Raw genomic sequence first — 27,979 nt, 5'->3', positions numbered from 1 at the left:
GTCTCACTCTCTGTGTGTTTACAGTTGGGGGGGGGGATAGTGATATGGGTCTCACTCTCTCTGTGTTTACAGTTGTGGGGGGGGATAGTGATATGGGTCTCACTCTCTGTGTGTTTACAGTTGGGGGGGGGATAGTGATGTGGGTCTCACTCTGTTTACAGTGGGGGGGGGATAGTGATGTGGGTCTCACTCTCTCTGTGTTTACAGTTGTGGGGGGGGATAGTGATATGGGTCTCACTCTCTGTGTGTTTACAGTTGGGGGGGGGGGGGATAGTGATATGGGTCTCACTCTCTCTGTGTTTACAGTGGGGGGGGATAGTGATATGGGTCTCACTCTCTGTGTTTACAGTGGGGGGGGGGATAGTGATGTGGGTCTCACTCTCTCTGTGTTTACAGTTGGGGGGGGGATAGTGATATGGGTCTCACTCTCTCTGTGTTTACAGTGGGGGGGGGGATAGTGATGTGGGTCTCACTCTCTGTGTTTACAGTGGGGGGGGGGGATAGTGATGTGGGTCTCACTCTCTCTGTGTTTACAGTGGGGGGGGGGATAGTGATGTGGGTCTCACTCTCTCTGTGTTTACAGTTGGGGGGGGGATAGTGATATGGGTCTCACTCTCTCTGTGTTTACAGTGGGGGGGGGGATAGTGATGTGGGTCTCACTCTCTCTGTGTTTACAGTGGGGGGGGATAGTGATGTGGGTCTCACTCTCTGTTTACAGTGGGGGGGGGATAGTGATGTGGGTCTCACTCTCTGTGTGTTTACAGTGGGGGGGGATAGTGATGTGGGTCTCACTCTGTTTACAGTGGGGGGGGGGATAGTGATGTGGGTCTCACTCTGTTTACAGTGGGGGGGGGGGGGATAGTGATGTGGGTCTCACTCTCTGTGTTTACAGTGGGGGGGGGATAGTGATGTGGGTCTCACTCTCTCTGTGTTTACAGTGGGGGGGGGATAGTGATGTGGGTCTCACTCTCTCTCTGTGTTTACAGTGGGGGGGGGGGGGGGGATAGTGATGTGGGTCTCACTCTCTCAGTGTGTTTACAGTGGGGGGGGGGGATAGTGATGTGGGTCTCACTCTCTGTGTGTTTACAGTGGGGGGGGGGATAGTGATGTGGGTCTCACTCTCCGTGTTTACAGTGGGGGGGGGGATAGTGATGTGGGTCTCACTCTCTCAGTGTGTTTACAGTGGGGGGGGGGGATAGTGATGTGGGTCTCACTCTCTGTGTGTTTACAGTGGGGGGGGGGATAGTGATGTGGGTCTCACTCTCTCTGTGTTTACAGTGGGGGGGGGATAGTGATGTGGGTCTCACTCTCTCTGTGTTTACAGTGGGGGGGGGATAGTGATGTGGGTCTCACTCTCTCAGTGTGTTTACAGTGGGGGGGGGGAATAGTGATGTGGGTCTCACTCTCTCTGTGTTTACAGTGGGGGGGGGATAGTGATGTGGGTCTCACTCTCTGTGTGTTTACAGTTGGGGGGGGGATAGTGATGTGGGTCTCACTCTCTCTGTGTTTACAGTGGGGGGGGGGATAGTGATGTGGGTCTCACTCTCTCTGTGTTTACAGTGGGGGGGGGGATAGTGATGTGGGTCTCACTCTCTCAGTGTGTTTACAGTGGGGGGGAGATAGTGATGTGGGTCTCACTCTCTGTGTTTACAGTGGGGGGGGGGATAGTGATGTGGGTCTCACTCTCTCTGTGTTTACAGTGGGGGGGGTGATAGTGATGTGGGTCTCACTCTCTCTGTGTTTACAGTGGGGGGGGGGATAGTGATGTGGGTCTCACTCTCTCAGTGTGTTTACAGTGGGGGGGAGATAGTGATGTGGGTCTCACTCTCTCTGTGTTTACAGTGGGGGGGGGGATAGTGATGTGGGTCTCACTCTCTCAGTGTGTTTACAGTGGGGGGGAGATAGTGATGTGGGTCTCACTCTCTGTGTTTACAGTGGGGGGGGGATAGTGATGTGGGTCTCACTCTCTGTGTTTACAGTGGGGGGGGGATAGTGATGTAGGTCTCACTCTCTCTGTGTTTACAGTGGGGGGGGATAGTGATGTAGGTCTCACTCTCTCTGTGTTTACAGTGCGGGGGGGGGGATAGTGATGTAGGTCTCACTCTCTCTGTGTTTACAGTGGGGGGGGGATAGTGATGTAGGTCTCACTCTCTCTGTGTTTACAGTGGGGGGGGGAATAGTGATGTAGGTCTCACTCTCTCTGTGTTTACAGTGGGGGGGGGATAGTGATGTGGGTCTCACTCTGTTTACAGTGGGGGGGGGGATACTGATGTGGGTCTCACTCTCTGTGTGTTTACAGTGGGGGGGGATAGTGATGTGGGTCTCACTCTCTCTGTGTTTACAGTGGGGGGGGGGATAGTGATGTGGGTCTCACTCTGTTTACAGTGGGGGGGGGATAGTGATGTGGGTCTCACTCTGTTTACAGTGGGGGGGGGATAGTGATGTGGGTCTCACTCTCTGTGTGTTTACAGTGGGGGGGGATAGTGATGTGGGTCTCACTCTGTTTACAGTGGGGGGGGGGGATAGTGATGTGGGTCTCACTCTGTTTACAGTGGGGGGGGGATAGTGATGTGGGTCTCACTCTCTGTGTTTACAGTGGGGGGGGGATAGTGATGTGGGTCTCACTCTCTCTGTGTTTACAGTGGGGGGGGGGGATAGTGATGTGGGTCTCACTCTCTCTCTGTGTTTACAGTGGGGGGGGGATAGTGATGTGGGTCTCACTCTCTCTCTGTGTTTACAGTGGGGGGGGGGATAGTGATGTGGGTCTCACTCTCTGTTTACAGTGGGGGGGGGATAGTGATGTGGGTCTCACTCTCTGTTTACAGTGGGGGGGGATAGTGATGTGGGTCTCACTCTCTCTGTGTTTACAGTGGGGGGGGGGGATAGTGATGTGGGTCTCACTCTCCGTGTTTACAGTGGGGGGGGGGATAGTGATGTGGGTCTCACTCTCTCTGTGTTTACAGTGGGGGGGGGGGATAGTGATGTGTGTCTCACTCTCTGTTTACAGTGGGGGGGGATAGTGATGTGGGTCTCACTCTCTCAGTGTGTTTACAGTGGGGGGGGGGGGATAGTGATGTGGGTCTCACTCTCTCAGTGTGTTTACAGTGCGGGGGGGGGGGATAGTGATGTGGGTCTCACTCTCTCTCTGTGTTTACAGTGGGGGGGGGGGATAGTGATGTGGGTCTCACTCTCCGTGTTTACAGTGGGGGGGGGGGGGGGATAGTGATGTGGGTCTCACTCTCTCAGTGTGTTTACAGTGGGGGGGGGGATAGTGATGTGGGTCTCACTCTCCGTGTTTACAGTGGGGGGGGGGATAGTGATGTGGGTCTCACTCTCTCTCTGTGTTTACAGTGGGGGGGGGGATAGTGATGTGGGTCTCACTCTCTCTGTGTTTACAGTGGGGGGGGGATAGTGATGTGGGTCTCACTCTCTCTCTGTGTTTACAGTGGGGGGGGGGATAGTGATGTGGGTCTCACTCTCTCCGTGTTTACAGTGGGGGGGGGATAGTGATGTGGGTCTCACTCTCTCCGTGTTTACAGTGGGGGGGGGGATAGTGATGTGGGTCTCACTCTCTGTGTTTACAGTGGGGGGGGATAGTGATGTGGGTCTCACTCTCTCTGTGTTTACAGTGGGGGGGGGATAGTGATGTGGGTCTCACTCTCTCTCTGTGTTTACAGTGGGGGGGGGGATAGTGATGTGGGTCTCACTCTCTCCGTGTTTACAGTGGGGGGGGGGATAGTGATGTGGGTCTCACTCTCTCCGTGTTTACAGTGGGGGGGGGATAGTGATGTGGGTCTCACTCTCTCCGTGTTTACAGTGGGGGGGGGATAGTGATGTGGGTCTCACTCTCTGTGTTTACAGTGGGGGGGGATAGTGATGTGGGTCTCACTCTCTGTTTACAGTGGGGGGTGGGATAGTGATGTGGGTCTCACTCTCTGTGTTTACAGTGGGGGGGGGGGATAGTGATGTGGGTCTCACTCTCTGTGTTTACAGTGGGGGGGGATAGTGATGTGGGTCTCACTCTCTGTTTACAGTGGGGGGGGGATAGTGATGTCGGTCTCACTCTCCGTGTTTACAGTGGGGGGGGGAATAGTGATGTGGGTCTCACTCTCTATGTGTTTACAGTGGGGGGGGGGATAGTGATGTGGGTCTCACTCTCTATGTGTTTACAGTGGGGGGGGGATAGTGATGTGGGTCTCACTCTCCGTGTTTACAGTGGGGGGGGGGATAGTGATGTGGGTCTCACTCTCTCTGTGTTTTCAGTGGGGGGGGGATAGTGATGTGGGTCTCACTCTCTCTCTGTGTTTACAGTGGGGGGGGGATAGTGATGTGGGTCTCACTCTCTCTGTGTTTACAGTGGGGGGGGGGATAGTGATGTGGGTCTCACTCTCTGTTTACAGTGGGGGGGGGGATAGTGATGTCGGTCTCACTCTCCGTGTTTACAGTGGGGGGGGGGAATAGTGATGTGGGTCTCACTCTCTATGTGTTTACAGTGGGGGGGGGGATAGTGATGTGGGTCTCACTCTCTCTGTGTTTTCAGTGGGGGGGGGATAGTGATGTGGGTCTCACTCTCTCTGTGTTTTCAGTGGGGGGGGGATAGTGATGTGGGTCTCACTCTCCGTGTTTACAGTGGGGGGGGGATAGTGATGTGGGTCTCACTCTCTGTGTTTACAGTGGGGGGGGGGATAGTGATGTGGGTCTCACTCTCTGTTTACAGTGGGGGGGGGATAGTGATGTCGGTCTCACTCTCCGTGTTTACAGTGGGGGGGGGGATAGTGATGTGGGTCTCACTCTCTCTGTGTTTACAGTGGGGGGGGGATAGTGATGTGGGTCTCACTCTCTGTTTACAGTGGGGGGGGGATAGTGATGTGGGTCTCACTCTCTGTGTGTTTACAGTGGGGGGGGATAGTGATGTGGGTCTCACTCTGTTTACAGTGGGGGGGGGGATAGTGATGTGGGTCTCACTCTGTTTACAGTGGGGGGGGGGATAGTGATGTGGGTCTCACTCTCTGTGTGTTTACAGTGGGGGGGGATAGTGATGTGGGTCTCACTCTGTTTACAGTGGGGGGGGGATAGTGATGTGGGTCTCACTCTGTTTACAGTGGGGGGGGGGATAGTGATGTGGGTCTCACTCTCTCTGTGTTTACAGTGGGGGGGGGATAGTGATGTGGGTCTCACTCTCTGTTTACAGTGGGGGGGGATAGTGATGTGGGTCTCACTCTGTTTACAGTGGGGGGGGGGATAGTGATGTGGGTCTCACTCTGTTTACAGTGGGGGGGGGGGGGATAGTGATGTGGGTCTCACTCTCTGTGTTTACAGTGGGGGGGGGATAGTGATGTGGGTCTCACTCTCTCTGTGTTTACAGTGGGGGGGGGATAGTGATGTGGGTCTCACTCTCTCTCTGTGTTTACAGTGGGGGGGGGTGGGGGGATAGTGATGTGGGTCTCACTCTCTCAGTGTGTTTACAGTGGGGGGGGGGGATAGTGATGTGGGTCTCACTCTCTGTGTGTTTACAGTGGGGGGGGGGATAGTGATGTGGGTCTCACTCTCCGTGTTTACAGTGGGGGGGGGGATAGTGATGTGGGTCTCACTCTCTCAGTGTGTTTACAGTGGGGGGGGGGATAGTGATGTGGGTCTCACTCTCTGTGTGTTTACAGTGGGGGGGGGGATAGTGATGTGGGTCTCACTCTCTCTGTGTTTACAGTGGGGGGGGGATAGTGATGTGGGTCTCACTCTCTCTGTGTTTACAGTGGGGGGGGGATAGTGATGTGGGTCTCACTCTCTCAGTGTGTTTACAGTGGGGGGGGGGAATAGTGATGTGGGTCTCACTCTCTCTGTGTTTACAGTGGGGGGGGGATAGTGATGTGGGTCTCACTCTCTGTGTGTTTACAGTTGGGGGGGGGATAGTGATGTGGGTCTCACTCTCTCTGTGTTTACAGTGGGGGGGGGGATAGTGATGTGGGTCTCACTCTCTCTGTGTTTACAGTGGGGGGGGGATAGTGATGTGGGTCTCACTCTCTCAGTGTGTTTACAGTGGGGGGGAGATAGTGATGTGGGTCTCACTCTCTGTGTTTACAGTGGGGGGGGGGATAGTGATGTGGGTCTCACTCTCTCTGTGTTTACAGTGGGGGGGGTGATAGTGATGTGGGTCTCACTCTCTCTGTGTTTACAGTGGGGGGGGGGATAGTGATGTGGGTCTCACTCTCTCAGTGTGTTTACAGTGGGGGGGAGATAGTGATGTGGGTCTCACTCTCTCTGTGTTTACAGTGGGGGGGGGGATAGTGATGTGGGTCTCACTCTCTCAGTGTGTTTACAGTGGGGGGGAGATAGTGATGTGGGTCTCACTCTCTGTGTTTACAGTGGGGGGGGGATAGTGATGTGGGTCTCACTCTCTGTGTTTACAGTGGGGGGGGGATAGTGATGTAGGTCTCACTCTCTCTGTGTTTACAGTGGGGGGGGATAGTGATGTAGGTCTCACTCTCTCTGTGTTTACAGTGCGGGGGGGGGATAGTGATGTAGGTCTCACTCTCTCTGTGTTTACAGTGGGGGGGGGATAGTGATGTAGGTCTCACTCTCTCTGTGTTTACAGTGGGGGGGGGAATAGTGATGTAGGTCTCACTCTCTCTGTGTTTACAGTGGGGGGGGGATAGTGATGTGGGTCTCACTCTGTTTACAGTGGGGGGGGGATACTGATGTGGGTCTCACTCTCTGTGTGTTTACAGTGGGGGGGGATAGTGATGTGGGTCTCACTCTCTCTGTGTTTACAGTGGGGGGGGGGATAGTGATGTGGGTCTCACTCTGTTTACAGTGGGGGGGGGATAGTGATGTGGGTCTCACTCTGTTTACAGTGGGGGGGGGGATAGTGATGTGGGTCTCACTCTCTGTGTGTTTACAGTGGGGGGGGGATAGTGATGTGGGTCTCACTCTGTTTACAGTGGGGGGGGGGGATAGTGATGTGGGTCTCACTCTGTTTACAGTGGGGGGGGGGATAGTGATGTGGGTCTCACTCTCTGTGTTTACAGTGGGGGGGGGATAGTGATGTGGGTCTCACTCTCTCTGTGTTTACAGTGGGGGGGGGGATAGTGATGTGGGTCTCACTCTCTCTCTGTGTTTACAGTGGGGGGGGGATAGTGATGTGGGTCTCACTCTCTCTCTGTGTTTACAGTGGGGGGGGGGATAGTGATGTGGGTCTCACTCTCTGTTTACAGTGGGGGGGGGATAGTGATGTGGGTCTCACTCTCTGTTTACAGTGGGGGGGGATAGTGATGTGGGTCTCACTCTCTCTGTGTTTACAGTGGGGGAGGGGGATAGTGATGTGGGTCTCACTCTCCGTGTTTACAGTGGGGGGGGGGATAGTGATGTGGGTCTCACTCTCTCTGTGTTTACAGTGGGGGGGGGGGGATAGTGATGTGTGTCTCACTCTCTGTTTACAGTGGGGGGGGATAGTGATGTGGGTCTCACTCTCTCAGTGTGTTTACAGTGGGGGGGGGGGGATAGTGATGTGGGTCTCACTCTCTCAGTGTGTTTACAGTGCGGGGGGGGGGATAGTGATGTGGGTCTCACTCTCTCTCTGTGTTTACAGTGGGGGGGGGGATAGTGATGTGGGTCTCACTCTCCGTGTTTACAGTGGGGGGGGGGGGGATAGTGATGTGGGTCTCACTCTCTCAGTGTGTTTACAGTGGGGGGGGGGATAGTGATGTGGGTCTCACTCTCCGTGTTTACAGTGGGGGGGGGGATAGTGATGTGGGTCTCACTCTCTCTGTGTGTTTACAGTGGGGGGGGGGATAGTGATGTGGGTCTCACTCTCTCTCTGTGTTTACAGTGGGGGGGGGGATAGTGATGTGGGTCTCACTCTCTCTCTGTGTTTACAGTGGGGGGGGGGATAGTGATGTGGGTCTCACTCTCTCTGTGTTTACAGTGGGGGGGGGATAGTGATGTGGGTCTCACTCTCTCTGTGTTTACAGTGGGGGGGGGATAGTGATGTGGGTCTCACTCTCTCTCTGTGTTTACAGTGGGGGGGGGGATAGTGATGTGGGTCTCACTCTCTCCGTGTTTACAGTGGGGGGGGGATAGTGATGTGGGTCTCACTCTCTCCGTGTTTACAGTGGGGGGGGGGATAGTGATGTGGGTCTCACTCTCTGTGTTTACAGTGGGGGGGGATAGTGATGTGGGTCTCACTCTCTCTGTGTTTACAGTGGGGGGGGGATAGTGATGTGGGTCTCACTCTCTCTCTGTGTTTACAGTGGGGGGGGGGATAGTGATGTGGGTCTCACTCTCTCCGTGTTTACAGTGGGGGGGGGGATAGTGATGTGGGTCTCACTCTCTCCGTGTTTACAGTGGGGGGGGGATAGTGATGTGGGTCTCACTCTCTCCGTGTTTACAGTGGGGGGGGGATAGTGATGTGGGTCTCACTCTCTGTGTTTACAGTGGGGGGGGATAGTGATGTGGGTCTCACTCTCTGTTTACAGTGGGGGGTGGGATAGTGATGTGGGTCTCACTCTCTGTGTTTACAGTGGGGGGGGGGGATAGTGATGTGGGTCTCACTCTCTGTGTTTACAGTGGGGGGGGATAGTGATGTGGGTCTCACTCTCTGTTTACAGTGGGGGGGGGATAGTGATGTCGGTCTCACTCTCCGTGTTTACAGTGGGGGGGGGGATAGTGATGTGGGTCTCACTCTCTCTGTGTTTTCAGTGGGGGGGGGATAGTGATGTGGGTCTCACTCTCTCTCTGTGTTTACAGTGGGGGGGGGATAGTGATGTGGGTCTCACTCTCTCTGTGTTTACAGTGGGGGGGGGGATAGTGATGTGGGTCTCACTCTCTGTTTACAGTGGGGGGGGGATAGTGATGTCGGTCTCACTCTCCGTGTTTACAGTGGGGGGGGGGAATAGTGATGTGGGTCTCACTCTCTATGTGTTTACAGTGGGGGGGGGGATAGTGATGTGGGTCTCACTCTCTCTGTGTTTTCAGTGGGGGGGGGATAGTGATGTGGGTCTCACTCTCTCTGTGTTTTCAGTGGGGGGGGGATAGTGATGTGGGTCTCACTCTCCGTGTTTACAGTGGGGGGGGGATAGTGATGTGGGTCTCACTCTCTCTGTGTTTACAGTGGGGGGGGGGATAGTGATGTGGGTCTCACTCTCTGTTTACAGTGGGGGGGGGATAGTGATGTCGGTCTCACTCTCCGTGTTTACAGTGGGGGGGGGAATAGTGATGTGGGTCTCACTCTCTATGTGTTTACAGTGGGGGGGGGGATAGTGATGTGGGTCTCACTCTCTCTGTGTTTTCAGTGGGGGGGGGATAGTGATGTCGGTCTCACTCTCCGTGTTTACAGTGGGGGGGGGAATAGTGATGTGGGTCTCACTCTCTATGTGTTTACAGTGGGGGGGGGATAGTGATGTGGGTCTCACTCTCCGTGTTTACAGTGGGGGGGGGGATAGTGATGTGGGTCTCACTCTCTCTGTGTTTTCAGTGGGGGGGGGATAGTGATGTGGGTCTCACTCTCTCTCTGTGTTTACAGTGGGGGGGGATAGTGATGTGGGTCTCACTCTCTCTGTGTTTACAGTGGGGGGGGGGATAGTGATGTGGGTCTCACTCTCTCAGTGTGTTTACAGTGGGGGGGGGGATAGTGATGTGGGTCTCACTCTCTGTGTTTACAGTGGGGGGGGGATAGTGATGTGGGTCTCACTCTCTCTGTGTTTACAGTGGGGGGGGGGATAGTGATGTGGGTCTCACTCTCTCAGTGTGTTTACAGTGGGGGGGGGATAGTGATGTGGGTCTCACTCTCTCAGTGTGTTTTCAGTGGGGAGGGGGGATAGTGATGTGGGTCTCACTCTCTGTGTTTACAGTGGGGGGGGGGATAGTGATGTGGGTCTCACTCTCTCTGTGTGTTTACAGTGGGGGGGGGATAGTGATGTGGGTCTCACTCTCTCTGTGTGTTTACAGTGGGGGGGGGATAGTGATGTGGGTCTCACTCTCTCTGTGTTTTCAGTGGGGGGGGGATAGTGATGTGGGTCTCACTCTCTCTGTGTTTTCAGTGGGGGGGGGATAGTGATGTGGGTCTCACTCTCCGTGTTTACAGTGGGGGGGGGATAGTGATGTGGGTCTCACTCTCTCTGTGTTTACAGTGGGGGGGGGGATAGTGATGTGGGTCTCACTCTCTGTTTACAGTGGGGGGGGGATAGTGATGTCGGTCTCACTCTCCGTGTTTACAGTGGGGGGGGGAATAGTGATGTGGGTCTCACTCTCTATGTGTTTACAGTGGGGGGGGGGATAGTGATGTGGGTCTCACTCTCTCTGTGTTTTCAGTGGGGGGGGGATAGTGATGTCGGTCTCACTCTCCGTGTTTACAGTGGGGGGGGGAATAGTGATGTGGGTCTCACTCTCTATGTGTTTACAGTGGGGGGGGGATAGTGATGTGGGTCTCACTCTCCGTGTTTACAGTGGGGGGGGGGATAGTGATGTGGGTCTCACTCTCTCTGTGTTTTCAGTGGGGGGGGGATAGTGATGTGGGTCTCACTCTCTCTGTGTTTTCAGTGGGGGGGGGATAGTGATGTCGGTCTCACTCTCCGTGTTTACAGTGGGGGGGGGAATAGTGATGTGGGTCTCACTCTCTATGTGTTTACAGTGGGGGGGGGATAGTGATGTGGGTCTCACTCTCCGTGTTTACAGTGGGGGGGGGGATAGTGATGTGGGTCTCACTCTCTCTGTGTTTTCAGTGGGGGGGGGATAGTGATGTGGGTCTCACTCTCTCTCTGTGTTTACAGTGGGGGGGGGATAGTGATGTGGGTCTCACTCTCTCTGTGTTTACAGTGGGGGGGGGGATAGTGATGTGGGTCTCACTCTCTCAGTGTGTTTACAGTGGGGGGGGGGATAGTGATGTGGGTCTCACTCTCTGTGTTTACAGTGGGGGGGGGATAGTGATGTGGGTCTCACTCTCTCTGTGTTTACAGTGGGGGGGGGGATAGTGATGTGGGTCTCACTCTCTCAGTGTGTTTACAGTGGGGGGGGGATAGTGATGTGGGTCTCACTCTCTCAGTGTGTTTTCAGTGGGGAGGGGGGATAGTGATGTGGGTCTCACTCTCTGTGTTTACAGTGGGGGGGGGGATAGTGATGTGGGTCTCACTCTCTCTGTGTGTTTACAGTGGGGGGGGGATAGTGATGTGGGTCTCACTCTCTCTGTGTGTTTACAGTGGGGGGGGGATAGTGATGTGGGTCTCACTCTCTCTGTGTTTTCAGTGGGGGGGGGATAGTGATGTGGGTCTCACTCTCTCTGTGTTTTCAGTGGGGGGGGGATAGTGATGTGGGTCTCACTCTCCGTGTTTACAGTGGGGGGGGGATAGTGATGTGGGTCTCACTCTCTCTGTGTTTACAGTGGGGGGGGGGATAGTGATGTGGGTCTCACTCTCTGTTTACAGTGGGGGGGGGATAGTGATGTCGGTCTCACTCTCCGTGTTTACAGTGGGGGGGGGAATAGTGATGTGGGTCTCACTCTCTATGTGTTTACAGTGGGGGGGGGGATAGTGATGTGGGTCTCACTCTCTCTGTGTTTTCAGTGGGGGGGGGATAGTGATGTCGGTCTCACTCTCCGTGTTTACAGTGGGGGGGGGAATAGTGATGTGGGTCTCACTCTCTATGTGTTTACAGTGGGGGGGGGATAGTGATGTGGGTCTCACTCTCCGTGTTTACAGTGGGGGGGGGGATAGTGATGTGGGTCTCACTCTCTCTGTGTTTTCAGTGGGGGGGGGATAGTGATGTGGGTCTCACTCTCTCTCTGTGTTTACAGTGGGGGGGGGATAGTGATGTGGGTCTCACTCTCTCTGTGTTTACAGTGGGGGGGGGGATAGTGATGTGGGTCTCACTCTCTCAGTGTGTTTACAGTGGGGGGGGGGATAGTGATGTGGGTCTCACTCTCTGTGTTTACAGTGGGGGGGGGATAGTGATGTGGGTCTCACTCTCTCTGTGTTTACAGTGGGGGGGGGATAGTGATGTGGGTCTCACTCTCTCAGTGTGTTTACAGTGGGGGGGGGATAGTGATGTGGGTCTCACTCTCTCAGTGTGTTTTCAGTGGGGAGGGGGGATAGTGATGTGGGTCTCACTCTCTGTGTTTACAGTGGGGGGGGGGATAGTGATGTGGGTCTCACTCTCTCTGTGTGTTTACAGTGGGGGGGGGATAGTGATGTGGGTCTCACTCTCTCTGTGTGTTTACAGTGGGGGGGGGATAGTGATGTGGGTCTCACTCTCTCAGTGTGTTTACAGTGGGGGGGGGGGATAGTGATGTGGGTCTCACTCTCTCTGTGTTTACAGTGGGGGGGGGGATAGTGATGTGGGTCTCACTCTCTCTGTGTTTACAGTGGGGGGGGGGATAGTGATGTGGGTCTCACTCTCTCAGTGTGTTTACAGTGGGGGGGGGATAGTGATGTGGGTCTCACTCTCTCAGTGTGTTTACAGTGGGGGGGGGGATAGTGATGTGGGTCTCACTCTCTCAGTGTGTTTACAGTGGGGGGGGGGGATAGTGATGTGGGTCTCACTCTCTGTGTGTTTTCAGTGGGGAGGGGGGATAGTGATGTGGGTCTCACTCTCTGTGTTTACAGTGGGGGGGGATAGTGATGTGGGTCTCACTCTCTCAGTGTGTTTACAGTGGGGGGGGGATAGTGATGTGGGTCTCACTCTCTCTGTGTTTACAGTGGGGGGGGGATAGTGATGTGGGTCTCACTCTCTGTGTGTTTACAGTGGGGGGGGATTAGTGATGTGGGTCTCACTCTCTCAGTGTGTTTACAGTGGGGGGGGGGATAGTGATGTGGGTCTCACTCTCTCTGTGTTTACAGTGGGGGGGGGGATAGTGATGTGGGTCTCACTCTCTGTGTGTTTACAGTGGGGGGGGGGGGATATTGATGTGGGTCTCACTCTCTGTGTGTTTACAGTGGGGGGGGGGATAGTGATGTGGGTCTCACTCTCTCTGTGTTTTCAGTGGGGGGGGGATAGTGATGTGGGTCTCACTCTCTGTGTGTTTACAGTGGGGGGGGGGGGGATAGTGATGTGGGTCTCACTCTCTCCGTGTTTACAGTGGGGGGGGGGGATAGTGATGTGGGTCTCACTCTCTCCGTGTTTACAGTGGGGGGGGGGATAGTGATGTGGGTCTCACTCTCTGTGTTTACAGTGGGGGGGGGATAGTGATGTGGGTCTCACTCTCTCTGTGTTTACAGTGGGGGGGGGGATAGTGATGTGGGTCTCACTCTCTCTGTGTTTACAGTGGGGGGGGGATAGTGATGTGGGTCTCACTCTCTGTGTTTACAGTGGGGGGGGGATAGTGATGTGGGTCTCACTCTCTCTCTGTTTACAGTGGGGGGGGGGATAGTGATGTGGGTCTCACTCTCTCTCTGTGTTTACAGTGGGGGGGGGGATAGTGATGTGGGTCTCACTCTCTCTGTGTTTCCAGGGGGGGGTGGGATAGTGATGTGGGTCTCACTCTCTGTGTGTTTACAGTGGGGGGGGGGGGGATAGTGATGTGGGTCTCACTCTCTCAGTGTTTACAGTGGGGGGGGGATAGTGATGTGGGTCTCACTCTCTCAGTGTTTACAGTGGGGGGGGGATAGTGATGTGGGTCTCACTCTCTGTGTTTACAGTGGGGGGGGGAATAGTGATGTGGGTCTCACTCTCTGTGTTTACAGTGGGGGGGGGAATAGTGATGTGGGTCTCACTCTCTGTGTTTACAGTGGGGGGGGGAATAGTGATGTGGGTCTCACTCTCTCAGTGTTTACAGTGGGGGGGGGGATAGTGATGTGGGTCTCACTCTCTCAGTGTTTACAGTGGGGGGGGGGATAGTGATGTGGGTCTCACTCTCTGTGTTTACAGTGGGGGGGGGGGATAGTGATGTGGGTCTCACTCTCTGTGTTTACAGTGGGGGGGGGATAGTGATGTGGGTCTCACTCTCTGTGTTTACAGTGGGGGGGGGGATAGTGATGTGGGTCTCACTCTCTGTGTGTTTACAGTGGGGGGGGGGGGGATATTGATGTGGGTCTCACTCTCTGTGTGTTTACAGTGGGGGGGGGGAATAGTGATGTGGGTCTCACTCTCTGTGTGTTTACAGTGGGGGGGGGATAGTGATGTGGGTCTCACTCTCTGTGTGTTTACAGTGGGGGGGGGGATAGTGATGTGGGTCTCACTCTCTGTGTGTTTACAGTGGGGGGGGGGATAGTGATGTGGGTCTCACTCTCTCTCTGTGTTTACAGTGGGGGGGGGGATAGTGATGTGGGTCTCACTCTCTCTCTGTGTTTACAGTGGGGGGGGGGATAGTGATGTGGGTCTCACTCTCTGTGTGTTTACAGTGGGGGGGGGATAGTGATGTGGGTCTCACTCTCTCTGTGTTTACAGTGGGGGGGGGGGATAGTGATGTGGGTCTCACTCTCTGTGTGTTTACAGTGGGGGGGGGATAGTGATGTGGGTCTCACTCTCTCTCTGTGTTTACAGTGGGGGGGGGGGATAGTGATGTGGGTCTCACTCTCTCTCTGTGTTTACAGTGGGGGGGGGGATAGTGATGTGGGTCTCACTCTCTGTTTACAGTGGGGGAGGGATAGTGATGTGGGTCTCACTCTCTGTTTACAGTGGGGGGGGGGATAGTGATGTGGGTCTCACTCTCTGTTTACAGTGAAGGGGGGATAGTGATGTGGGTCTCACTCTCTGTGTGTTTACAGTGGAGGGGGGAGATAGTGATGTGGGTCTCACTCTCTGTTTACAGTGGGGGGGGGGATAGTGATGTGGGTCTCACTCTCTGTTTACAGTGGGGGGGGGATAGTGATGTGGGTCTCACTCTCTCAGTGTGTTTACAGTGGGGGGGGGGATAGTGATGTGGGTCTCACTCTCTGTGTTTACAGTGGGGGGGGGATAGTGATGTGGGTCTCACTCTCAGTGAGGGACGGGGGGGGGTTCGAATTCATGATGTGATTTGACCACAATGTTTTGAGTTGAATCCTTTCTCCCAAAGGGTGATTAAGTTGTGGGTCAAGGTACCAGTGAGGCCCCCCCTCCCCCCCTCACAACAGACAGTATAACTGCAGTCGAGATACAATTAGTTGCTTGGACTGTACAGCATGAAGCAGTCTCTGCCGGTGTTTATGCTCAACACCTGTCTTCGAAAGACGACTACTGATTCTATTATTAAAACCTGTTCATAGTAGAATATAAGAGCTGCTGGAGATCACTGTGTTGTCTTTACTTTGGCAAGGTAAATTATTTATTTGTTACACAACCAGCCGTTAAAGCGATTGTTACTTCACTGCAGACTGCCGAGGACTATCACTGTATCTCTGTGCTTTTCAGAGCTATCTGCATTCTGTATAAATATTTACATCCTGACCTAACTTCCAAAAAAATGCCTGCTCCCCAGAGATGAAAGCCGTGCTGTTAATGCAGAAAACATTTCTATTAGTGTACAGCAACAGAAAGGGTTCCCTTGTAAATCAACAGGAGAAATATAGAGACAGAACAAAATGCAAGTTCTGCCTTGTCCTGTCCCAGACAGGCAGAAATTTTAACGCCATGGAGATTCACAAGGTTTGAGAGGGGATTACAAATACCATGAGAAGACGGGGTGGGTTTGGACATGGGCAGAGGGGGTCATTAACCTATCACAGACATTGCTGACTGTTTCAGCTTCTAAACCTTTCCAGTCTAATGTGATTTTTGTTTTTCCTGTTTCTGTTCACTGACCCCACCCCCCCCCCACCCCCAAATCATGGCCTGGATTGCCCTTCTCCACATGTGAACCAGCACAGTGAATGTCTGCAAGATTTTCAACTGCTGGGGGCCATCACAGCCCAACCAAGCCTTTTCCTTGCCCTTCATGCGCAACACTGGGGTAGATTTGGTTGAGTGGGGGGTGCTTGTGGGGGATCTTCTGTAGATGGTGGGGGGGGTGGTTGTCCCTGGCTGGCTTTGTCCTCACAAACGGACCTGAAGGATCCCACCGCCCTATTTCGAACAAGATGAGAGTTATCGCCGGTGAGCTGACCGATGTTTATCCCTCACCCAGCCTCACTGAAAACAGAGGAGCTGCTCTTTCTCTCACTGCTGTTTCTGGGAGCTTGCTGTGCGCAAATTGGCTGCCGTGTTTTTTATTTGTTTGTGGGATGTGGGTGCCGCTGGCGTAGACCAGCATTTATTGCCCATCCCTAAGTGGCTTGCTCGGCCATTTCAGAGGGCATTTTAAGCGTCAACCACATTGCTGTGGGTCTGGAATCGCATGTAGGCCAGACCAGGTAAGGATGGAAGATTTCCTTCCCTAAAGGACATTAATGAACCAGATGGGGTTTTACAACAGTCGACATTTCCTACATTTCAAAATGACAACACCTCAAAAAGTATTTTATGTTTTTCAAGAACTTTGGGACGTCTGGTGATCATGAAAGTCTTTTTTCTTGCACCCAAGGGGATATCGGGCCAGTTATAAGCCCGAAAGTTGGGAAGTTCTGCTAACTCTGCACCAACGAGGGGTCAAAACATGAGGCACTTTGTTTTGTGGTTTTTAACCACCAGGGTATTGTGTCCTCTGCAGATTCTGGTTCCACTGGCAGGACGGTCAGTAACCAGAGGGCACAGTTTTAAGACAATTGGCAAAACAAAATCCAGAGCCAGGGTGAGGGAGATGAGGAGAATTCTTTTCACGCGGCAAGTTGCTGTGACTTGGAATAGAGTCATAGAGTTATACAGCAGAGAAACAGGCCCTTCGGCCCATTGTGTCTGTGCCAGCCGTCAAGCACCTTTCTATTCTAATCCTATTTTCCAGCACTTGGCCCATAGCCTTGTATGCTATGGCGTTTCAAGTGCTCATCTAAATACTTCTGAAATGTTGTGGGGGTTCCTGCCTCTGCCACCCCTTCAGGGGTGTTCCAGATTCCAACCACTCTCTGGGTAAAAAACAGATTCCTCAAATCCCCTCTAAACCTCCTGCCCCTTAACGTAAATCTATGCCCCCTGGTTATTAATACCTCCGCTAAGGGAAAACGTTTCTTCTTATCTACCCTATCACTGCCCCTCATAATTTTATATACCTCAATCAGGTCCCCCCTCAGCCTTCTCTGCTCTAAGGAAAATAACCCTAGCCTATCCAGTCTCTCTCCATAGCTGAAATGCTCCAACCCAGGCAACATCCTGGTGAATTTCCTCTGCACCCTCTCCATTGCAATCACATCCTTCCTATAGTGTGGGGACCGGAACTGTACACGGTACTCCAGCTGTGGCCTAACTAGAGTTTTATACAGCTCCATCATAACCTCCCTGCTCTTATATTCTGTGCCTCGACTAATAAAGGCAAGTATCCCATATGCCTTCCTAACTACCTTATCTACTTGTGCTGCTGCCTTCAGTGATCTATGGACAAGTACACCAAGGTCCCTCTGTACTTCCTAGGGTCCTACCATCCATTGTATATACCTTGCCTTGTTAGTCCTCCCAAAATGCATCACCTCACACTGCACTGACTGCAGGGGTGGTGAAATCAGATTCAATAGTAACTTTGAAAAGGAAATTTACAGGGCTGTGGGGAAAGAGCAAGGGCGTGGGGCGAATGTGATAATTCCTTCAAAGAGCCAGCACAGGCATGATGGGCCAAATGGCCTCTGTTAGCAGATTTCTTTCTGTGGTTACTGTCACAGCAAATGGTTATTGGTACTTCTTCAGTTACTTCCGCGTGATTCAGGCCCAAGTGTTTTTTTTTAGCACTAAGCTTTAATATGCATTGACTCACTACAGTGTTATAATAAGGCCAGCTTTAGATTAAATGACATGCAAGTAATACAACCAGGATCCTCGGCTCAGGTATCACTCCTGGCTCAGGTATCACTCCTGACTCTGTAGGCTGCCCGCTCGGCCATGGTCTTGTGACCGTCCTGAGATTTCTAACAACCACAGACCGTCTCGCCCTGTAATTATACCTAATAAGCTGGGGTCTAATTACATACAAACTGGTCTTGTCCCTGAGCGGGATCCAGTGGGGAACCATCTGTCACCTGTAAGTTTCCAGTCCTTGCAGCTACGAACTCAGTCTGCTTCCAAACATTGCAGGCTCAGCCAGTACGTCAAGAGCCAGCAGACCACAGGGGCATTTGAAATTCCCAAACACACACAGGACCTGATGGAAAAGTGGTCAACTATTAATGGTCAACTTTCCTCCAACCCCACAACCTTCTAAACTCGAGGGAACACGAGGCAGGTTTTTGCACCCTGTCTTTGTAATTTACCCCACAAAGTCTTGGTATTAATCCAGTGAATATGCACTGTACCCTGTCTCTGCTTTCAGACTGTCTTTGTTCACACACACAAACAAGACTCAGCCCCTTCATCCGCCCTCTTGCTAAAATGTCTGGAGCTAAGCGAGCTGGGATACTTGACTATTTAGGTTTAGACTATATTGTTAAACAGCCTCCTTCTGTGCTGTGTGATCCATTAATACTGCTTTGCCAGTCACTGGCAAGTGCCTCAGACTGCATTCCTGTGCCAAATCATCCCTTCTTTCTGGCTCCCTACAGGATTATTCCGTGGAAGGGATGAGTGACTCCCTGTTGACGTTCCTACAACACCTGCGGGAATTCGGACTCGTATTCCAGAGAAAGGTAAGGATGACTGGACTAGGGGCAAGTGTGGACACTTCAGAGCCAAATGATGGCGCCGCCCGGAGGGGCCGCAGCACTGTGTGCAGCTTATTTCAGTAGCATAGACATAGTCCACACATGGTTACTATGCCCCATCTAACAGGGGTTAGATACAGAGTAAAGCTCCCTCTGCACTGTCCCCATCATTCACTCCCAGGACAGGTACAGCACGGGGTTAGATAAAGAGTAAAGCACCCTCTACACTGTCTCATCAAACACTCCCATGACAGGGACAGCACGGGTTAGATACAGAGTAAAGCTCCCTCTACACTGTCCCATCATTCACTCCCAGGACAGGTACAGCACGGGGTTAGATAAAGAGTAAAGCACCCTCTACACTGTCTCATCAAACACTCCCATGACAGGGACAGCACGGGTTAGATACAGAGTAAAGCTCCCTCTACACTGTCCCATCATTCACTCCCAGGACAGGTACAGCATGGGGTTAGATACAGAGTAAAGCTCCCTCTGCACTGTCCCCATCAAACACTCCCAGGACAGGTACAGCATAGGGTTAGATACAGAGTAAAGCTCCCTCTGCATTCTACCCCCACTATACCTCAGACCCAGCCTCAGAAGAGATCCATCTGCTTGCCCAGTGTGTTGTTTTTCCTGCTGTCCTGGGTGGCTTTCTGAATAACCTTGTTAATTGGTGCTGAATTGGAGGCAGGAGGCATCCTTACAGCTGTGTGTGTTTGCCCAATAATCTGGGCCCATTTCTGGATGCAGTAATCTCTGTGGTTCTAGTTAGTCAAGGGTTTGTCTTCTGCTTTTCTCCCCATTTGTCTGTTGAAGGCCCTGACGGTTCCCAGCACGCTGCATGTCGCCCAGCACGTCACCCAAGAGGGACATTCTTTGTATGTGAGCCCAGACTCTTGAGTGCTGGGAGGTTGTTTGACTGTGAAGGGCATCACGTCAAACCCAATCCTGTTGTGGACTCCTCAGCAGAAAGTCACCACATGAGCATGGGCGGAAATGCTGGTAAATGCACTCCCCGGACAAAAGGATGCTGAGACCCAGAGGTACCAACACATCGGCCAACATGTTACTGACTGACTGATGATCAAACATATGCAGGACTGTCTGGTCTCTCTGGCTCAGCTGCTCACTGGAATCCCCTCCCTAAAACTTGCCGCTTGTCTCACTCTCCTTTTAAGGCACCCCTTAAACCTTACCTCTTCGAACAAGCTTTATGATCACCTGTCCTGTTGTGGCTCCGTGTCAAACTTTGTTTGATAATCGCTCCCTGTGAAGCCCTTCAGGACGTTTTACGAAGGTAAAGGCGCTATATAAATGCAAGTTTGTATTTGTTGGGTTGAACTCGGCAAGACATGGTGACACCAACACGCTCCGCACTTCAGCGAAACTGTTTGTAAGGCACGAGACTGCATAAAGAGTTCTCTGCTTTTTCTCTCTCCGCAGCGTAAATCAAGGAGGTTCTATCCGACACGGTTAGCCATAAACCTGGCTTCGGGAGTGTCTGGCAACTCGGTGGATGTGCACCGTCAGGGATACATCATTGTGGAAACAAACTACAGGATCTATGCTTATACTGGTAAGAGTCTGTCTGCAGGGGCTTAGGATTAATGGAGCAAGTTCAAACTCTCAGTCATCATTCCTGTGTGTATCATTACACTGTCCACGGGCACCGTACCCTCAGGTACAGGATTGCACTGTCCACGGGCACCGTACCCTCAGGTACAGGATTGCACTGTCCACGGGCACCGTACCCTCAGGTAGAGGATTACACTGTCCACGGGCACCGTACCCTCAGGTAGAGGATTGCACTGTCCACGGGCACCGTACCCTCAGGTACAGGATTGCACTGTCCACAGGCACCGTACCCTCAGGTACAGGATTGCACTGTCCACGGGCACCGTACCCTCAGGTACAGGATTACACTGTCCAGGGGCACCGTACCCTCAGGTACAGGATTGCACTGTCCACGGGCACCGTACCCTCAGGTAGAGGATTACACTGTCCACGGGCACCGTACCCTCAGGTAGAGGATTACACTGTCCACGGGCACCGTACCCTCAGGTACAGGATTACACTGTCCACGGGCACCGTACCCTCAGGTACAGGATTGCACTGTCCACGGGCACCGTACCCTCAGGTACAGGATTGCACTGTCCACGGGCACCGTACCCTCAGGTACAGGATTGCACTGTCCACGGGCACCGTACCCTCAGGTACAGGATTGCACTGTCCACGGGCACCGTACCCTCAGGTACAGGATTGCACTGTCCACGGGCACCGTACCCTCAGGTACAGGATTGCACTGTCCACGGGCACCGTACCCTCAGGTACAGGATTGCACTGTCCACGGGCACCGTACCCTCAGGTACAGGATTTCACTGTCCACGGGCACCGTACCCTCAGGTGCAGGATTGCACTGTCCAGGGGCACCGTACCCTCAGGTACAGGATTGCACTGTCCACGGGCACCGTACCCTCAGGTACAGGATTACACTGTCCAGGGGCACCGTACCCTCAAGTAGAGGATTACACTGTCCACGGGCACCGTACCCTCAGGTACAGGATTACACTGTCCAGGGGCACCGTACCCTCAGGTACAGGATTACACTGCCCACGGGCACCGTACCCTCAGGTAGAGGATTACACTGTCCACGGGCACTGTACCCTCAGGTACAGGATTACACTGCCCACGGGCACCGTACTATTCTGTATATAGGATTACACTGCCCACAGGCAGTATAACCATCCCTTTTGCATTATACTGTCTGCAGGCACTATACCGTCCCCTATGTAGGATTATACTGTTCTGCTGACATCAAGACTCCATGCACTCATCCCTGCTTTGGTATTCTATCCCTCGGCCAGTAAAGGAAAGCATTCCATATTCCTTCTGGTCTCTCTGGCTCAGCTGCTCACTGGAATCCCCTCCCTAAAACTTGCCGCTTGTCTCCCTCTCCTCCTTTAAGACACTCCTTCAACCTTACCTCTTCGAACAAGCTTTGTGATCACCTGTCCTATTAACTCCTTGTGTGGCTCGGTGTCAGACTTTGATATTCGCTCCCTGTGAAGTCCTTCGGGACGTTTTCCTAAGTTAAAGGCGCTATATAAATGCAAGTTACCTGTCCTGCCATCTTCAGGGACCTGTGAACATGCACTTCAAGGTCTCTCACTTCTGCTACCCCTCTGAATATCCTCCCGTTTATTGTGTATTCCCTTGCTTTGTTTGCCCTCCCCAAGTGCATTGCCTCACACTTCTCCGGATTGAATTCCATTTGCCACTTTTCTGCCCACTCAACCAAATCATTGATATCATTCTGGAGTCTACAGCTATCCTCTTCATTATTAAATACGGCCAATTTTTGTGTCATCATTCAGTACCATCTAGATGGAAGCCTCACCTCCGTGCCAAAACCATACTGACCACCATACACATACATGATCTATGGTTTGGGGATGGCTGCAGTGTTCTTGCCCACTCTGCTGCAAATTTGCAAGCCAGTCTTGAGCTCTTCATTTCTGCATACAAGAGACTCAGCCTGTCCTTGAACGTTGCCAAAACAAAATTCATATATCAACCCACACCTGGTCAGCCAAATATTCCACCTTCCATATCTGTTGTAGGAGAGACTTTGGAAAATGTTGAGCACTTCCCATAACCTTGGCAGCCACCTCTCTCAAAAGGCCAACATTGACAAGGAGATCTAACACCCGATCAGCTGCACCAGCTCAACCTGCTACAAACTACAGCAGCGAGTGTTTGACAATAAAGACCTCCGCAAGTCAACAAAAGTCCTAGTGTGCAGAGTAGTTGTTGTCACCACACTCCTGTACTGCAGTGGGACCTGGACTGTGTATCAGCGACACATTAAGAGCACTAGAGAAATTCCTTCAGCAGCAATGCCTCCGCCGTATCCTCCGGATTCAATGGGAGGACAATCGAACAAACACTAGTGTCCTTCTTGAAGCCAGTTCCACAAGCATTCAGGCAAAACTCCTTCAAAACCAACTTCGATGGACTGGACACTGTCCGGATGGCCGACAACCATCTGCCCCACCAGGTTCTGTTTTCTCAACTCTCAAATGGCCAGCGTTCCAGGGGAGAACAAAGAACGCGCTTCCAAGATACTCTGAAGCTCTCTTTGAAACACGGGTTCAATGATGAGGCAGAGCGGTGGCAGAGAAGGAAAGAAAAGGACGTCCTGCCCCATGTGCCCAAAGATGTGCGGGTCGAGAATCGGCCTGTTCAGTTACCTGAAGACCCATGGCAGAAACTTGCGACCTTGAGCAGACGTCATCCTCGAATCGAGAGACAGCCGATGACTACCAATCTGTAAATATTATTATACTGTTCAGTCACTATACCATCCCATATATAGGATTGCACTGTCCACAAGCACTTTACCATCCCATATATATTATACAGTCCACAGGCACTACAGCATCCTGTATATAGGATTATACTGTCCACAGACACTGTACCATCCCATGTGTAGGATTATACTGTCCACGGTCACTATACCATCCCATATATAGGATTATACTGTTCACGGTCACTATACCATCCCATAGGTAGGATTATACTGTCCACGGTCACTGTACCATCCCATATATAGGATTATACTGTTCACGGTCACTATACCATCCCATATATAGGCTTATACTGTTCACGGTCACTATAACATCCCATAGATAGGATTATACTGTCCACGGTCACTATACCATCCCATATATAGGATTATACTGTTCACGGTCACTATAACATCCCATAGATAGGATTATACTGTCCACGGTCACTATACCATCCCATATATAGGATTATGCTGTTCACGGTCACTATACCATCCCATATATAGGATTATACTGTTCACGGTCACTATACCATCCCATATATAGGATTATACTGTTCACGGTCACTATACCATCCCATATATAGGATTATACTGTTCACGGTCACTATACCATCCCATATATAGGATTATACTGTTCACGGTCACTATACCATCCCATGTATAGGATTATACTGTCCACAGACACTGTACCATCCCATATATAGGATTATATTATCCACAAACACTATATCATCCAGTATGTAGGATTATACTGTCCACAGACACTATACCTTCCCATATATAGGATAATACTGTCCACAGACACTATGTAAAAACACTTGTAATCAAAGCAGTCTGCTGGAGTCTCGGTGATGGGCAGCTGGAAGAGGCTGTGTAGTGAGACAGAATTTGCAGTCAGTCCCCATGGGATCCGGGCAGTATTGGGTCGTGAACCTGCACGTGCTTCCAGCACCAAAGGCTGCAGAAATGAAAATCATGTTTCACTCAGTGATTGGAGCACAAGGGAGAATGATGGAAGGGGCGTTAGGTGGGAGACTCTCAGTCAATTTATTCAGTGCAGCGGTGACAGAGGTTCAGAAAATATAGTGAATGCCACTCGAGCACAAGCCTTTAATAACATGGTCAAGAGGAGACAGCAGCCAGTGTGAGCTGTGCTGATGAAACCCTGTCTCTGCTGAATACCACGAGCCCTGTTTCTTTTGTTCCCTCTCTTTCTGTCCCATGTCTCTCCTCTGGCTGCACATTCCCGCTCATGTGCAGGTCCATAGTACATCACTCGAAGTATCCTATAGCATGTGACCCACCTCCTGACTCCCAAAGCCTGTTCACCATCTACAAGGCACAAGCCAGGAGTGTGATGGAATACTCTCCACTTGCCTGGATGGGTGCAGCTCCAACAACACTCAAGAAGCTCGTCACCTTCCAGGACAAAGCAGCCCGCTTGATTTGCACCCCATCTACAAACATTCACTCCCTCCACCACCAATGTACAGTGTCAGCAGTGTGTACCATCTACAAGATGCACTGCAGCAACGCACCAAGGCTATTCAGACAGCACCTTCCAAACCCGCGATGTCTACCAACTAGAAGGACAAGGGCAGCAAATGCATGGGAACACCACCACCTGCAAGTTCCCCTCCAAGCCACACACCATCCTGACTTGGAACTAGATCACCATTCCTTCACTGTCGTTGGGTCAAAATCCCTTTCTCTCCCCCTCCTCTCTCTCTGTCCCCTCCTCTCTCTCTGTCCCCTCCTCTCTCTCTGTCCCCTCCTCTCTCTCTCTCCCCTCCTCTCTCTCTGTCCCCTCCTCTCTCTCTCTCTCCTCCTCTCTCTCTCTCCCCTCCTCTCTCTCTCTCCCCTCCTCTCTCTCTCTCCCCTCCTCTCTCTCTCTCCCCTCCTCTCTCTCTCTCCCCTCCTCTCTCTCTGTCCCCTCCTCTCTCTCTCTCTCCTCCTCTCTCTCTCTCCCCTCCTCTCTCTCTCTCTCCTCCTCTCTCTCTCTCCCCTCCTCTCTCTCTCTCCCCTCCTCTCTCTCTCTCCCCTCCTCTCTCTCTCTCCCCTCCTCTCTCTCTCTCCCCTCCTCTCTCTCTCTCCCCTCCTCTCTCTCTCTCCCCTCCTCTCTCTCCATAATTCGCTCTCTCCATAATTCGCTCTCTCCATAATTCGCTCTCTCCATAATTCGCTCTCTCCATAATTCGCTCTCCCCTCCATAATTCGCTCTCCCCTCCATAATTCGCTCTCCCCTCCATAATTCGCTCTCCCCTCCATAATTCGCTCTCCCCTCCATAATTCGCTCTCCCCTCCATAATTCGCTCTCCCCTCCATAATTCGCTCTCCCCTCCATAATTCGCTCTCCCCTCCATAATTCGCTCTCCCCTCCATAATTCGCTCTCCCCTCCATAATTCGCTCTCCCCTCCATAATTCGCTCTCCCCTCCATAATTCGCTCTCCCCTCCATAATTCGCTCTCCCCTCCATAATTCGCTCTCCCCTCCATACCTCGCTCTCTCTGGCCTTGCGATGTCCTTTTTCTGGGATAATGTTGATGAGTTTCTGTAACGGGTTATTTAGGAGTTGTTCGGGTGATGATGAAACAAGCTACAATTTTATCCATGTTCTGTTGTCCCCCTTTCTGTTTCTTTCCAGATTCAGAACTGCAGCTGGCACTCATCGCACTTTTCTCTGAGATGCTGTACCGTTTTCCCAATATGGTGGTGGCCCAGCTCAGCAGAGAGAGTGTGCAGCAGTCCATTGCTAACGGGATCACTGCTGAACAGGTAACAGCCAGAGGGTGGGTAGCTGTCGTCTCTTAATGAAGACCTATGCGAGGGTCTGAAGTGTTAATGGCCTGCTTCCTCCAGCAGTACATGCCCGGAATCCAGACAGGTACACGCATAATGATGCCCAGACAGGTACAAACTTGACACTGGTATGCACACCCAGTGCCAGTACTCAACAGACTCAAGTCAGGTCTGTGTCAGGCCTGGTGCACATGTCAACTGGATATGTATATACTTGGGGATGGGACACATAGGAACATGCTGATGTACCTAGGAACCGGACAGAGGTAGACTCATGCCTGACAACTACAGGACCCAATAAGTGCACACCCAGATCTCGCAAGTACAGGAGCTGAGTAGGTGTATGTTAGGAACTGACGCTTTTAGGACACAGACAGGTGTACACCCGGATCTCTCACATACAGCACGCAGACAGGTGTACACCCAGAACTGTCACTTACAGGACCCAGACAGGCATACACCTACGGAACACTCTCATACAGGACCCAGACAGATGTACACCCGGAACTTTCACATATAGGACACAGACAGGTCTACACCCGGAACTCTCACATGCAGGACCCAGACAGGTGTACACCCGGAACACACTCAGACAGGACCCAGACAGGTGTACACCCGGAACACACTCATACAGGACTCAGACAGATGTACACCCGGAACTTTCACATATAGGACCCAGACAGGTGTACACCCGGAACTCTCACATGCAGGACCCAGACAGGTGTACACCCGGAACACACTCATACAGGACCCAGACAGGTGTACGCCCGGAACTTTCACATATAGGACCCAGACAGGTGTACACCCGGAACTTTCACATATAGGACCCAGACAGGTGTACACCCGGAACTTTCACATATAGGACCCAGACAGGTGTACACCCGGAACTTTCACATATAGGACCCAGACAGGTGTACACCCAGAACTGTCACTTACAGGACCCAGACAGACGTACACCTACGGAACACACTCATACAGGACTCAGACAGATGTACACCCGTAACTTTCACATATAGGACCCAGACAGGTGTACACCCGGAACTCTCACATGCAGGACCCAGACAGGTGTACACCCGGAACACACTCATACAGGACCCAGACAGGTGTACGCCCGGAACTTTCACATATAGGACCCAGACAGGTGTACACCCGGAACTTTCACATATAGGACCCAGACAGGTGTACACCCGGAACTTTCACATATAGGACCCAGACAGGTGTACACCCGGAACTTTCACATATAGGACCCAGACAGGTGTACACCCGGAACACACTCATACAGGACCCAGACAGGTGTACACCCGGAACTTTCACATATAGGACCCAGACAGGTGTACGCCCGGAACTTTCACATATAGGACCCAGACAGGTGTACACCCGGAACTTTCACATACAGGACCCAGACAGGTGTACATCCGGAACTTTCACATATAGGACCCAGACAGGTGTACACCCGGAACTTTCACATATAGGACCCAGACAGGTGTACACCCGGAACTTTCACATATAGGACCCAGACAGGTGTACACCCGGAACTTTCACATATAGGACCCAGACAGGTGTACACCCGGAACTTTCACATATAGGACCCAGACAGGTACCTGTTGTTCTAGGCTGTAATGTGTAAGCAGTGTTACTGTGCTCGGAGGTGTTTAACGCCCCTCTAATTGTGCAGCGTCATTTTCCGTGCATGTGAAGAAAGCTGAAATAAATCTGCTGTTGCTTAACAATTGCTGGGGGCCTAGATCGCTGTCTGATTAAATTAGCTTTGCTGGAAAGGTTGCCATGGAGACATCAAATGAAGTCCTGGACGAAGGGGTGGGTGCGATACTGATGAAACCGAGGAGAGGAAAGTGACGAATGTGGTTTGTAGTTGAAGCTGCCTCTGCATGAGCCACTCTCCTCCCTCGTTTTAAGATTTATTAAGGAACGGCTTAATGTTGGTCGCACGTCAGTAAGTCGGGCCTTGTGTCTCAAAGACAGATTGGATGGCGTGAGACCACTGGGCAATGCAGATTATGTCGGACCAGGCAGAGTTCATTCACCTCTCCCCCCCCCCCCCCCCCTCCCCCCACCACTAGTCCAGACCCTGTTCCCCCATTCAGTTAGATCAGAGAATGGTAACAGAACAGAAGCAGGCCATTTGGCCCATCATGTCCTTGCCGGCTGTCTGGTTGAGCTACTCAGCTAGTCCCACTCCCCTGCCTTTTC

General features: G+C 52.3%; 1 protein-coding gene across 6 annotated transcripts in view; it reads left to right on the top strand.

Moving 5' to 3' along the window:
- The window catches only part of gtf2h4 (general transcription factor IIH, polypeptide 4), a 97,682-nt gene that overhangs the window by 60,932 nt on the left and 8,771 nt on the right, over positions 1-27,979 (top strand). For all 6 annotated transcript variants that reach the window (XM_068009627.1, XM_068009624.1, XM_068009623.1 and 3 more), the window contains 3 exons: positions 18,519-18,602; positions 20,064-20,196; positions 25,614-25,744. In XM_068009627.1, the coding sequence (XP_067865728.1) occupies positions 18,519-18,602; positions 20,064-20,196; positions 25,614-25,744 (348 nt within the window). The remainder of the gene's footprint in view (positions 1-18,518; positions 18,603-20,063; positions 20,197-25,613; positions 25,745-27,979) is intronic.

The sequence above is a fragment of the Heterodontus francisci genome, chromosome 29, assembly GCF_036365525.1.
Source record: "Heterodontus francisci isolate sHetFra1 chromosome 29, sHetFra1.hap1, whole genome shotgun sequence".
NCBI classification, from domain to species: Eukaryota; Metazoa; Chordata; class Chondrichthyes; order Heterodontiformes; family Heterodontidae; genus Heterodontus; species Heterodontus francisci.
This window is presented reverse-complemented; position numbering and strand designations above follow the sequence as displayed.